At 37.4% G+C, this 15,513-nt stretch overlaps 1 protein-coding gene across 19 annotated transcripts in view; it reads right to left on the reverse strand.

Annotated features, from left to right (window-relative positions):
- The window catches only part of LOC106868839 (RUN and FYVE domain-containing protein 2), a 247,450-nt gene that overhangs the window by 133,180 nt on the left and 98,757 nt on the right, over nucleotides 1–15,513 (reverse strand). For all 19 annotated transcript variants that reach the window (XM_089355727.1, XM_089355722.1, XM_089355730.1 and 16 more), the window contains exons 4-8: nucleotides 9,073–9,177; nucleotides 6,885–7,008; nucleotides 5,114–5,184; nucleotides 3,010–3,084; nucleotides 1,920–2,091 (exon numbers count right to left, since the gene is read on the reverse strand). In XM_089355727.1, the coding sequence (XP_089211853.1) occupies nucleotides 1,920–2,091; nucleotides 3,010–3,084; nucleotides 5,114–5,184; nucleotides 6,885–7,008; nucleotides 9,073–9,177 (547 nt within the window). The remainder of the gene's footprint in view (nucleotides 1–1,919; nucleotides 2,092–3,009; nucleotides 3,085–5,113; nucleotides 5,185–6,884; nucleotides 7,009–9,072; nucleotides 9,178–15,513) is intronic.

Raw genomic sequence — 15,513 nt, forward strand, 5'->3', positions numbered from 1 at the left:
TCACGACAAAGTAATTTCTTAGTTACTTTGTCTTTCTACAGCATCTCCTTAGCTCTCATAACAGTTCATGGTGATGTTCTCATCATTATGAATACCACCTCCTTGAACTGCTTGACTATGTGAATAACCAATACACATACTATGTCACCTTGGAAACTAACCATGAATAGCTAGTTGTTTTATGTACTTTCAAATTATTAATGACCTTTTTTACTATATAGCAGTCAAACTCAATAATGAATCCCTCTGTTGAGTCAACTAGTCTTTTTCTTTACCCCACACATCCTCAAAGGATTATTTTCATGCCTCTTTCCTTTCAGTGTCCATAAGGGTGTGTATACACCACTATAATTCTGTATGCATTTTTCACCAACAATAACCTAATTTATTTATCCTGACACTGCCTCACAATCTGAAACTGAAGTGTTTGATCTGCACAATATAGAGCATTAGCAAACCTCTTACAATTTGTTTCCTTCTTTGCTAACTATCTATATAGATGTCTAGTTTCTCTTCTAACTTCTCAGTAGTGTTCCTTCCTCCACTCTTTCAAGGCATACATCTTAACTTTTATAGTTCTAGCCTCTGTACAATTCCACAGCCATGTCACCCTCTGTTTTCCTAGAAATGGGATCTTGTCCCAATCACAAACCTGATCTGAATCTCACAGCAATGCCCAATTGTCCTCTATGTCAACTGCTATCTCCTCTTCCTCTAATTGCAGATACTGTAAAATACATTTTGGGAGTTATGGATGACAGTAGGATGTTTCAGCTGATATACCTTCCTTCTCCAGTTTGTCTTCTACTTGAGACCTTCAAGCTCTTATCCAGAAGTCACTAATTACTAATCTATGTTGAGTAGTACATTTTGCACAGGAGGAAGACTCAGCAATCACAATCAGTTGCCTATGCCATTTCCTGATGACTATGTCTATCTGGTGAGCATATTTGTCTAAGTATTTGGTGATTGGATGGCTCACCAACTTTCTGTTTATGTTACAAATGATTAGATGACCTGCATCACATAATTCTAGAAGCCTCGATCCTTCTTCATATCTTGTACTGTGGTCATATCAGAGTATCCATCCTGTTGTTCCAGCATGCCAATTAAAATCACCAATCATAATAATAAGGTCATCTTTGTCTGTTTGCAAAGTGGTCTGTCAGAGGGACTTATAAAAAGTTCTTTTGTTCCTCTGTCAATCCTGACAACGGAACATAGGCAAAAACTACCACTGCTGTCATAACCCCCTATCACTAGTCTAAGTTCAATTATCCTGTTGTATTCTCTGTCTATGTTCATTAATGTATCTATCCCTATTTTTGATGTTATTATGAATAACAGTAACATAAAAGTGACAACTTTTCATTTTTTTTTTAACAACCTTGTTAGTTTCAATGTAAATACAAAACCTAACATATCATTAACATAACTAGTTTTCCATGCTGTTATGGTTTTGTACAGGTTTGCAAGGACTGTAAGTTTAGAGTGCATGAAAAACATTTGTTCCAAGAACATGGAAGTATCACATTTTTGTGAACCCAATTTTTTACTCAGAAGACTTGGGTCAACCTGAGGTTATGATAGAAGACACTTGCCCAAATGCCATACTGTGGGCTCAAACCTGGGTCCTTGCGATTGCAAAGTGAACTTCTTCACCACTCAGCTGTATAAACACACCAGACTATGGACTGGTGTGTGCTCTAGCTTCAAAGCTTACAATACTTTGTTACAACAGTGACTTGACAACAAGGTGACAACAGAGAGAAATAAAAAAAAAGGAGAGTGACAGAGATAGAGAAAAAACGAGAGAGAGAGAGAGCAAGAGTACAACAATTATAAAGGACAACAGTCAGAAAGACAAACAGACATTGGCAAACCAACTCCTAAAAACACAAAAGGTGGAGTTAACTAACCTCAAGCTTCCGTTTGTGATCATTTAAAAGAATATCCTTTTCTTTTTTAATTGTACTATTTTCTTCTTGTAGAGTTAAGATGGTGTTTTTGGTTATTGCTAAATCTTCCTTCATAAGAGCATTTGTGGTCTGCACACTCTCCAGTTTCTGCTGTAGATTGGTTACTGTGGCGCTGAAAAGAAAACAGAATATAATAAAGTAATGTATAAAAAAAAAAATGGTTTCAATGTTCAATATTCTAGCCATAACATTACAGATTCCATGTGGTACAAGCTAAGTAAAGCAAGGCACATCACTCTGCTTGGCCAAGGTTGGCTTGCTGACAAAATTTTTTTAAATCCCCACATAATTTTACAGTCCAGTTGTTAGCAGCAGGAAAGGGGTCCTTCTGTTACAATATCTATAACAGTGTATCAAGGAAAATAAACCTTCCTTTTGTGTACTCATCAAGAAAGTTTTGATAAACACACTATTATTAGTATTATCATGGAAGGGAGGTAAAAACATTTAGAGGAATAAAAAAAATTTTTAAAGAAAGAAGAGGAAAAACAAAAAGAAAAAAAAGAGAGAGAGAGAGAGAGAGAGAGAAGAGTGTTTACATTGTAATAAAAAGTGAAATAAGGAGTGAACTATGGAAAGGATTAAAAATTGATGTCAGGAATTGAGTATAGAATGGAGCAAAAAAAGAAAGAAGTAAAGCAAACAGTAAGAGAGCAGCAAAACTGTCCTTCATAATGGACAATTTACAGATAGTTTTGTACCACCATATACTTCTTTTATTCTAAACCTGGAGAAGGCAACAGGAGAGAGAGGTTGAATCATTACAGCAGTGCTTCTCAAACATTTTTAAATATCACCCTAGTATATCAACACAAAACCAGCTACCAATGTACCAATAAGGTACCAGCTACAACTGTATCAATGTACCAACACTGAATTTGCTATTAATATACCAAGCTATTAATATAGCATCATGACCAATAAAACAACTGCTAATGTAGTCTTGAACCAATGTATTGATTTACAAGTCACTAATGTATAAAAATTAGTGCATATAAAAAGGAAACAAAAGCATTCAAGGTTTTTTTACTTCAAATGTCGATTCAGCTCCTCCAGATAGTTCTTCTGGTCAAGAATGGTAGCCATCTTTGATTTTCCTTCAGCACTGGAAAACAGAAACACAACTTTTAGTATAATTAATAAAATGTACAAGAGACTCACAACCCTAAAAGATTATTGGATGCATAGAATTTTAGTTAGTATGGAAAATGGTTAAATCGAAGATCAGACATATAGGATTTGCAACATTTGGTACAGTCAGACTTACAGAAGGGTTGTTCAAATCAGCTGGATTTTGTGAACTCCACACACATACTAAAGTTCTAAGATACATACACACACAGAAAATCCAATAGAATTACATCAATGTGAGTACAGAAAGAAAGTGAGGAAGAAAGAAAAAGACCCACAACAATTCAAGTATGTTTGTAATGTGACAAATGTCCAATAGTTACTAAGGGATGCCATAATAGGTGAGGATATTTTATGCGTCTCCAGAAAATTACTAAGACAGGTAACATCATGTTTACAAAATAACTTACCCTTTTTACTAGACAATTGCAATAATTCAAGCTGAGTGCTTCTTATTTTGTGGGTTAATCTCATTATCTACACCCCTCAGTAATAATGGCCTTGACCTTCTGAACAAGGTGGATAGAATTTTAATTGGATTAGTGGATTAATATTGAGGTGAATAATGCAGTACTAAAGTCTCTGGAGATATAAGGAACTGAAGCACAATACATCAAACTTTGTTGTTGGCATTCTGTCGGTTATGAGGTCGAGGGTTCCAGTTGATCCGATCAACGAAACAGCCTGCTCGTGAAATTAACGTGCAACTGGCTGAGCACTCCACAGACACGTGTAACCTTAACGAAGTTCTCGGGGGAGATTCAGCATGACCCAGAGTGTGACAAGGCTGGCCCTTTGAATTACAGGTACAACAGAAACAGGAAGAAAGAGTGAGAGAAAGTTGTGGTGAAAGAGTACAGCCAGGGTTCGCCACCACCTCCTGCCAGAGCCTCATGGAGCATTAGGTGTTTTTGCTCAATAAACACTCACAACGCCCGGTCTGGGAATCGAAACCGTGATCTTACGACCGCGAGTCCGCTGCCCTAACCACTAGGCCATTGCGCCTCCACACATCAAACTTTACAGGGAGGCAAATATGATATACCTCTGATTTAACCACCCAGAAAAGCTGCAGCCAAGAAGAGTGTCAAACAAGGAGACATCACTTTCCACCATTACCAACAACTAATATTATTGTTATGGAGAGTAAATAAGGCATTGGATGGTTAGAAAGAGGGGCCAGTATTTTGTTCCCTATTATCAAAGGTGAGCTGTAATGTTGTTGCTAATGCAGGCCAGCCCAAATCAAGCAGGTCTATGATCAAAGATACACCCACTGTGACCATTCTAATATAGTCTAATAAAATGTTGTATGTAGCTACTCTAAGTATTAGAACCGACAGCCAATCTCCTCAATAGGTCACACACTATTGTCTTTAAAAAAGGAGCCATTAGCAAATGAAGTACTTGATGTAAAAATAATAATCATCATCATCATCATCATCATTTAACGTCCGCTTTCCATGCTAGCATGGATTGGACGATTTGACTGAGGACTGGTGAACCAGATGGCTACACCAGGCTCCAATCTGATTTGGCAGAGTTTCTACAGCTGGATGCCCTTCCTAACGCCAAACACTCCGAGAGTGTAGTGGGTGCTTTTACGTGCCACCGGCACGAAGGCCAGTCAGGCGGTACTGGCAACGGCCATGCTCAAAACGGTGTATTTTACGTGCCACCTGCACAAAAGCCAGTCTAGCAGCACTGGCAACAACCTCGCTCGAATGTCTTTTCACATGCCACCGGCACAAAAATAAATAAATGAATGATTTAAAAAATAAAATGATATTCACAGTCAAGATGATTATAGGTTTGTCCAATCAGGATGGATCAGGAGATAAACAATAGCAACAACAATAAACAACAACAATCAAGAAGTATTGAATCTCATTAGTGTCATTTGTGCATCGAAAGGTATCACAATAAACCAAATAAATACCCTTAAAAAATATGCAAGAAGATCTTGCATTTTCTTTCTAATACAAACAAAAGAAAGTAGTTACCTATCAGAGTCAGGAGTATCCATTGGGACTTTGTTGTCTCTCAAATAAAGGCTGAAATCTATAACACCCATCTGAAAATAGAGGAAGCACAATGAATGAGGCTTTGTAAGAGGTTTTACTTTTAAAAAAATTTTTAAACACTGGTTAACTTGAATGACATTTGCATACTGTAGGTTAGAAATAGGAGACTGTGTGTGGTTTAATGCTAGGTCAGAAATGAGAAAGTGAATGTTTTAATGGTGTAGATTAGAAACTAATCTACACCATTATTAAAATATGCACTACACAGGGTAGTGCATATTTTAATAGAGGAAAAATAGTGTATGCTCATTAAACATTGTATTGTTACAAAGTGGAATAGTATCCAGTGTCATAACAGAAAAAAACAGAGTGAGTAATATTTTCCTCGGGTTATGTAGTGCTTTTAGTACTTGACAAACCAAATATAAGCAACTCAGTTTTGATTCTATGTTTATCACTACATTTTTCTGTTCCAATATTCTTGACAAAAGCATGAAGATCATAGTTTTCTTCATTTCCCTTCCCTGTAAAAATCTGAGGATTTTTTTTTTGCTTGCTAATGAAAGGAGTTCAGATGTCTGAATTTTTAGGACATCAGAAGACTATTACCAGAATCTTTAGGACATCAGAAGACTATTACCAAAACCTTTAGGACATCAGAAGACTATTACCAGAATTTTTAGGACATCAGAAGACTATTACCAGAGTTGCAGTATGCCTGGGTTCAAGAACAACACCAGTCTGTCAAGCTACAAGTAGTAGCTGTAAGTAGTATTAACATTGTAAAACTGACATGAGATTCCAGCACTGCTTTTAATTCTATCTACACCTACAAGGATAATTCTGTGGTCTTCAGAGATCATTAAGACCTGCCTGTCCAATACAGATCCAGCATTAAGACCACATCATCCTACCACTCCTACCTATTTGTATCATGCCACAGAGATTATGAAAAGCTAACAGGGTCAATCAATGTCCCTGGTCATGACTCTTGTATTATTACTTAAGCCCTTCACTCCTATGGAGTATAGGCCATCAATGACTTTTATTTATTGTTCTTGACACGGGCCTGCCTTATCCAGTTGGGTCCCTGTTTTTGCAGCGCTACCTCAATATCACACCTCATATGTTTCCTCGAAGAAAGGTCTTCCCCCAGGCCTTCATCATCATCATCATCATCATCGTTTAACATCCGCTTTCCATGCTAGCATGGGTTGGACGACTTGACTGAGGACTGGTGAAACCGGATGGCAACACCAGTCTCCAATCTAAATTTGGCAGAGTTTCTACAGCTGGATGCCCTTCCTAACGCCAACCACTCAGAGAGTGTAGTAGGTGCTTTTACGTGTCACCTGCACGAAGGCCAGTCAGGCGATACTGGCAACGGCCACGCTCGAAATGGTGTCTTTTATGTGCCACCCGCACAAGCCAGTCCAGGGGCACTGGCAACGATCTCGCTCGAAAATCCTACGGAAGCCAGTCAGGCGGTACTGGCAACGGCCACGCTCAAAATGGTTTTTAAATTGCCCTTGATACTTCTGTAGCTTTGTTTCTTTTCTCGGTTGGGGTGTTGGGATAACGAAATACAGTGTCCCTAGAAATCATTAATAATTCTTAATTGTGTTTTACATCATAATATATCTTGTACACTACATCATTCAAAAGCCGTTAAAGCCAAAAAAAAAAAAAACAAAGAAAGATGGAACAGAAAAATAAAATGAATAAAAGTAGATTCAACAGCTGCACTCACAGGCTGATCCAGGTCTTCTTCCTTGATGCACAAGTTGCAGTCAATGACATTAAGACCAACAAGTAATCCAGTTATCACAATACCTTCGTCTTCTACCATTATGGCACCACGTTCATAAAACTCACTGAAACAGAAGAAAACAAAATTGCATGAAATTATCTGTTTGCATATAATCATTGTTGGATGCGTGTGCAAGTGTGTGTGTGTGTGTATGTATGTCATCTTCATTATCATCATTTAATGTCCACTTTTCTATGCTTGCATGGATCAAACAGTATTTGCAGAGGCCCTTCCTGTCACCAACACCCATTTGTTTTCAAGCAAGATATTATTTCCCATGACCAGACATGTTTTCCATGCAAGACTGGAAACAAACAACATTACCGGTATGATAATAATGCTTGTTTACAATCATCATGTGATGTCAAGAGAAGGGCACACACATACACATGTTATACATACATGATGGGCTTCTTTCAGCTTCCTTTTCCAAACCCACTCATAAAACATTGGTCAAGATGGGGCTATAGTAGAAGACACTTGCTCAAAATGCCATGTAGGAGGACTGACACCATAATCAAATTGTTCAACTACACAACCAAATCTGTGCCTATACAAATATATATATATATATATATATATCGTTGTCGTTGTCGTCATCATCAACATCATCATCATTGTTTTAACGTCCACTTTTCCATGCTCAAATGAGTTAGATAGAACTTGTTGAGGTGGATAATATATGGCCAAAAACTCTTCCAGTCCCCAATCCACACCTGTTTCCATGTAAAGTAACATTTCCCCATAACCAGACATGTTTTCATAGAATATTGGAAACAAAAAACACCACTTGCATGATGGTATATGTTACAAAAGTGTACTAGAAGTAAAAGCAATGGTATGTGGAACTCCAAAAATACTTCTGTGACCTCACGACCTACAGTTAGGATAACTCTTTACAGAAGCTTATTGATACTTTGACATTAGAGAAGGAAGAACCCTTTTTATAAGATAAAGGATCTATTGCTAAAATTTCAGCTTTAAAATATTTGAAACAAAAGACAAAGGAGACTACACATGTTGTGAATTAGCTGTTTAAATTTTTTATTCAAATGATAGAAGACATTATAGAGACAGAAAGAAGAAACAAGCCCATTGACATGACTTGAACCACATATCTTTTTGAGTACCAGGCAACCAAATTACCATCTACACAACAGAGCACCTATCATTTCAGTCCTTCAAATTAGATACTGTCTCAAATTGTTGCTTTTCTTAAAATAATAATTTCAGTCTTCTTTCTTGCACAAAAGTAATAGATTGATATATAAACTTAATCATCTTATAAGAGTTCCAGGTTGTTTGTCTGTGTGAAAATTTAAGCTCAATACAACAAACTTACTTAAATAATTAGTCAATTATAAAATGCTTTTGCTACTTACAAGTAATTGTGCCTTTCAATGGTACAATTTTGCAGCTGAGTGGATTTGGTAGTAAGTTTATCTAACAGTCTATCTTAGCCAAAAATACACAATTAGGATAGAAACCAGTAATTAATAATTTGGTTCTCGAAGAGTTTATATCTAAATATGTTAATTTTCAGAACTAGCCTAAACAAGGATTTGAAGAAAATGAATTTGAAAGCTAAAAAGGAAACAAAAACAATCATTTAAGTACAGAAAACATTTACATTATCTGAAGTATTTTGCCAGACATCCTTAACCTTTTAGCATTCAAACCAACCGTATCCAGTCCAAATATTCAACCTCTATGTTGAAACCAGCCAGATTCGGCCTCTCGCCTACCCTACAGTGTCATTTTAAAAATGAACATTCACATCCTCAAAATCTTGAAGCTACAAGAGAATGCATGAATAATTCAAAACAATGTGAATAAACAAGCGTTACATTTTGACAGAGTAATCTGAATATTAAGGAGTTAAACAGCTTGATCAGCTCCTATAGTACTCCTGCTCAGCTCATTCAGTGTTAACCATGGTTATGCTACAACTAGCACTATTTATGGATCCTCTTGAAAAATATTCAGGGACCATAGAATCTTAATCTCCAAAATTCAAGACATAAAAGTGACTCACAATAATGGTGTTACAAGTCAAAATTATACAAATGATGAAGAACTGGAGAAAGAGTAATTAAAACTTGATATTATCAATTTCAGAAACACTTACCTTAACACATCATCTTTCTTTTCTATGATTAACTTAAAATAATCAGCCAAAGTTTTCTGCATGAGAGCCAACCTCAACCATGCTCGGGCACGACCCAAGGGGGTTCTGTTAAAAATTAAAAAGAAAAAAGCCAAGAATGAAAATGAGAAAAGTATAAACAAAAAGATCTTTTATCTGTTATTACCGGTTTCATCCATTGGGCTGCAGTCATGCTGGGATACTGTCTTGAAGAGTTTAGTAAAACAAATCAACTCCCAGTGCTTATTTTTAAGTCTGGTACTTATGAAGTTACAGGGATGTAAACAAACCAACACCAATTGCCAAGTGGTAGTGGAGGACAAACATGCACGGAGTGGCTGTGTGGTAAGTAGCTTGCTTACCAACCACATGGCTCCGGGTTCAGTCCCACTGCATGACACCTTGGCAAGTATCTTCTACTATAGCCTCGGGCCAACCAAAGTCTTGTGAGTGGATTTGGTAGACGGAAACTGAAAGAAGCCTGTCGTATATATGTATATATATATATATATATATGTATGTATGTGTGCATGTATATGTTTGTGTGTCTATGTTTGTCACCCCAACATCGCTTGACAACCAATGCTGGTGTGTTAACATCCCCATAACTTAGCGGTTCGGCAAAAGAGACCGATACAATAAGTACTAGACTTACAAAGAATAAGTCCTGGGGTCGATTTGCTCAACTAAAGGCAGTGCTCCAGCATGGTCACAGTCAAATGACTGAAACAAGAGTAAAAGAGTAAACAGTATGTGTGCGCATGCACACACACAACGGGCGTCCACACAATTTCTGTGTACCAAATTCACTCACAAAGCATTGATCAACCAATGACACTTGCCCAAGGTGCCACACAGTGAGACTGAACCTGAAACCATGTGGTTGCAAAGAAAGCTTCTTAATCACACAGCGATCTCTATATCTTTGTATGGTTGAAAAGATTTTAAATCAATTTTAAAATAATTTTTCAAAATTATTACATTCATTTTTTGGGTGTAGGAATTTTATTGTCCCCAAAATGAGCAGAAGTTGGAAATTAAGGTTTAAGCAGCACAGTTTCACTAAATCTTACAAAATTTGCTACTTGGCAAGAGAATACTTGAGGCAAAAGAGGACATGGGCAAAAGTTAACTCAGAGCTTTTGACAGAGATTACTTAATTCAGTGACCCCCGATCAGCATGAAAAGCTAGTTTTAACATGTTTTATGAGAGTAGTAAAACAATAACTAGAAAAATATTATGTGGAAAGGGAAAAAATCCAAATATATGTCAATGACTAATGTCATTAATGACATTAATGTTATTTGGGGGGAGCAAGTAGGGGAGACAACTCTAGATATGATTTGGTCTTATTCTGACCTCATTAATAAAACATAACCTTCAATCATATTTTCCCAAAGTAGGGATGAGTGAATCAGTAAGTAAATGTGTATTGTTATTGTGTATTGTATGGGAGTAAAACAGAATTGTTTAGAGAATAAATAATTCAGTGATGCCATCTAAATGAAAGATAACCAATTTAGTGCTAACATATTTCATACAGGGAACAGTAAAAAGTCAACTAGAAATAATAAAGGAAAAATTATAGCTTCAATTAATATCGCTGCTAATTTATCAATGTTCACTGTCTGTAAATATGTTTATGACATTAAAAAAAAATACTGAAATTAAGATAATTTGAGAATCTTATGCTTTTTTTATTACTATTCTGTGTCTTATTTTTAACTTTAGAAATGTAGCACAGTTGACATAGTGCTAATATACGATCCATTTATCAAATGCTTATCATCTATGCAGCTGCTTCAAACAGGTTTCATTTTTTGCACATAGTTTAACTGCATTTTATTTCTGAATTGTAGATATAACATTTCCATGGCTTTGATTAAGTTGATGAGTGAGGATGATAAGTTGGAGTTGAGTAGAGGATTACTGGTTTAAGCAGAATGCTGACAAAGTAAGTAGAGGATTGTTGAGTTGAGTGGAGGGTTATTGAGTTAAAGGCTGTAGAGTTGAGGAGAGATTGCTGAGTGAAAGAGCAAACAATAGAATTGAGTAGAGGGTAGTTGAGATGGACAGAATGCAGGGGAGATGAACAGAGGGTAGCAGAGAGTAGTGAAGTTGAGTGGAAGGTAGTGGAGGTGAGTGGAAGGTAGTGGAGGTGAGTGCAAGGTAGTGGAGGTGAGTGAAAAATAGTAGAATATAGTGGAGGTGAATGGAAGACAGTGGAGGTGAGTGGGAGACAGTGGAGGTGAGTGGGAGACAGTGGAGGTGAGTGGGAGACAGTGGAGGTGAGTGGGAGACAGTGGAGGTGAGTGGAGGATAGCGAAGTTGAGTGGAGGATAGTGAAGTTGAGTGGAGGATAGTGAAGTTGAGTGGAGGATAGTGAAGTTGAGTGGAGGATAGTGAAGTTGAGTAGAGGATAGTGAAGTTGAGTAGAGGATAGTGAAGTTGAGTAGAGGATTGTGGAGTTGAGTAGGGGATTGTGGAGTTGAGTAGAAGGTAGTAGAGTTGAGAAAGTGAGACCTCACTCAAATAAGCATGACTGCCATATTTCATTTCTGTTTTGTTTGATCTGTTTCTAATTCCCTTACCTCTATCTGCTTCTACTCCAACCATCTTCACTCTCTCACATCTGAACATAACACTTAATTTCCATCTTGTCATCAGTTCTGTATTATCTCCATTAATGAGATAATTAAGAAGTCAACAGTCCAGTCTAGCCAGCTGCATGCAGGTCCCACAGGGGAGATAATACAAGCAGCTACAGAAATAGTATAAAACACCTCTAAGTACTTTGTCAGCTCAGAGTGATGTGTTTAAGGCCTCTTACAGCCTTTAGGTCTTGAATATTAACAATATCTCCCTACTTTTAATTCTCTCACACACAGAATGTGAAAGTGAACAGCTTGCCTCAACCCATTAGCGCTCTGAAAATTGATGTTGGGGATAGCTGAGGCAGTGATAGACAGAGGAATTTGTAGGAAAACATAGTCAAATTACACCCAAATAGTACCTTAGGGCATATATTAGGTCCAGAAGACTAGTCTTTCACCCTCATACTATCTCCCCCACTCACCAAAGCATCATCCATCACATATTGACACCCAACATTCAACTCCTTCCACATAAAACATTATACAACATGAAAACCACTCATTGTCATTGTTGCCACTGCCACCACCTCCATCATCAAAACAACTCTAAATGAAGGAGCTTCTATGTGGTCACACATTCTGCTAGAAATAGTAGCCAAATCTCCCCCAAAATAACACCATACTATCTTAAAAAAGGAAGGACCACTCATTGCTACAGTTGCTGCTGCCACCACCTCCACCATCATGAAAACATATTTCAATGAGCAAATGAAAGAGTTTGTATGTGGTCACACATCCTGCTAGAAATAGTAGCCAAATCTCCCCCAAAATAACACCACACCACCTTAAAAAGGGAAGGACACAATGGACAATGTAGTCTTGGGTATTCTAATACAGACAATGTGATCCTGGGTATTGATCTGTTCAATCAAAGCTAGCCTGGAGTTAAGAACAACAAAATCAACTGTCACCACTACCAACATTGTCACCATCACTAACGTTACCACCACCACCACCAATTATCCCTCGCTCAATTAAGACCACTTAAAATAGACAAACACAGATCAAAGACAAAGATAGCAGTAGCAGCAATACATACACTAGCCCCAAGTACAGTGTTGGGATGTATATATTATTAGTATATATCACTATATTGATCAGATTATTGGATGTTGTTCTACACTGCTGGTCACAATGTGTTTCCTTGCATAGTTGTAGCTTTCAAATGATGCCACCCTTCTGGCTAGGCAAGCAGACCAACACTTCCTTTGAATGGGACACTAGTTTGTCATAGCTTTGCCCATTTGCGACTGAGTGGACTGAAGCAATGTGAAATGAAGAATTTTGCTCCAGAACACAATGCACTGCTGCAAATCAAGAAAATGATCTTGTGATTGTGAGTTCAACATCCAAATCACAGGCCACGCACCTTCACTCAATATATATGCATGTGTGTACATGTGTGTATATACTATAAGTACAAAAGAACAATTACAGTTATGCTCCAATGTAGTCTAGCTTACTCACTTGATCTATCTGTGATCATTTTAAAACCTACTGGCTAGGGACGTGCTGCCTGGGTAGGCAAGGTGGGCAGTGCCTACCCTGAATAAAATAGACCAATAGTAACATTTTTCCCTTTTATGACAAAATATGCACCTAATTCAATAAAATTATGAAGGTTACTCTGATTACTATGCATAAAAGGCAAAATATTTTTTTTTTTTTGTAAATTAGGCAAGCATAATTTGCCCGTCTTTCAATCTCAGTATTAAAGCTATGCATAGGACTGCTGTAGTACACGTGCTGCATACATTCCTAGAACAATGTTTTCTTTACATGCTATAAAGGCAGAAGTAAATCTACCTACAACTCAGTTGCATGCCTATGTTCCGTTTATTTTTCTGTGCGTTTTACTCCATAAATGTCACCAACTACCTACCCTGAGTAATTACTTGACAGCCATGCCTGCTATTGGCAAACAAAAATAACATAAAAGGAAGCTATGGAATACTTAGGTTGACACATAATACTCTAAATGATAAACTATTGCAGATCAGAGTGTATGTTCCAAATAAACCTACTTCTGTCTACTAGACAGAGGTAGTTTTATATAGAACAACGGCTCTGTGAATCACACCAGGTCACTTGGCTAGAGGCAAAGATGGAGCCTCAATGTGACAACTTCACCTGCTACAAACAGCAGCTAAATCTTCTCAAATGACACCTCACATGGCCCTGGGTTCTTTGCACATAGGAAAAAGATAAGCAGTTACATGCCTTTGATCGTGGGTCTGCTCAATCAGAGCCAACCAAGGGCTATATAATAGAACTACAAAACTTCACCACAAGACAAGGTTCAACCTGAAGACAATAGCAAATCAGACCCACATCTTTATTATGCCTTGGAAAAAAACAGTCTGTTGGATAAGGGCTGACTTCAGGAGGACAAGAACAAGAACAACCAAGTAGAACAGTAACTCTTCTGTCCCCACTACACTCACTCACATCGATGTTTTCTCTCTCTCTTTCTCTCTCTCTCTCTCTCTCTCTCTCTCTCTCTCTCTCTCTCTCTCTCTCTCTCTCTCTCTCTCTCTCTCTCTCGTCAACACACAATTATCCATGGAAACCACTTGCCGCCAACACCACAGCAACATACATAAACACTATGAGCCAATGAAGAAACCTCTATGTGGTCACTTGCCCTACTTGAAATAGTAATCAAATCTCCCTTAAATTACACCCTATTAACTAATAAAAGAAAAGAAAAAACATTGCTGTCTACGCATAAACATAAATGAGATGATAATGGCAGGAATGTCTTTGAAGATAGTCCCGCATACTAAGAGCTAACATGAGGTTAAACAATAACAACAACAACAACCAACAGCAGTGGTTTCTCCTTTACTCACTCATCTCTTAATTACAGTTGTAAACATGCACTGAAGTCTGTGCCTGCTCGCTGGTTAATTAATCACTGCTAATTTATACAAACAAACACCACCCTACTTCCACAACCACCACCACCATACTTACGTCATTACTACAAGCAACAGTTACTACTATGTCACTGCTGTCCTCATCCCTACTATAAGAACCCCAATGCTTCTCCATCTCCATCATCCCACAGCTTAATTAACTGTTTTTAATTGCATTACTGAGTTAAAAGAACACCTGGCTGCCTAATGAAGCACTGTATTCAATGATCCTTTATGAAAGAGGTACGGAGAGAAGGGTTTATGAGATAAAGGAGGGGTAGTGAGGAGGTACCTTATGTTTATTGTTTCAGAGGCTGGGTGAAGTTGGTGGGGAAGGTCATGCTAATAGCAGAAGATGAAATGAGTTTAAAATAGGATTGTAATAGTAGTAGTGTGTGTGTGTGTGTGAGAGAGAGAGAGAGATAGAAAGGGGGAGATAATGATTAGTATTATTGATGATAGGAGTTAAACAATGAGTTTAGTTACGTCTTAACGGTAAAAAATTAGGGAAAACGACAATTTCAAAAGAAAATACTGCCAATTTGCAACAAGAATTTATGGAACAACTTGGAAATAAGTCAATAGTTTTAAATATATTGGTAACCCTCATTTTAGTAGATTGGAAAACATCTAAGATATCAGGTTAAATTTTGTATAAGTCAAAGCTGCTTATGATGAGATTAAACACGTTTTGTTACTCCATAAATAAGAGTGATAAAAAAGAGTCCTAGGGGCATACACAGAACCCATCCTTATATATAGTTGTATGACCTGGAACGTCAACAAACACATGCAAAAGCTTATCAACACTGCAGAGATGTAGCTCCTTGGAAAAATGCTTAAAGTGTTC

Source organism: Octopus bimaculoides, chromosome 7 (assembly GCF_046866305.1).
Source record: "Octopus bimaculoides isolate indiv1 chromosome 7, ASM4686630v1, whole genome shotgun sequence".
NCBI lineage: Eukaryota > Metazoa > Mollusca > Cephalopoda > Octopoda > Octopodidae > Octopus > Octopus bimaculoides.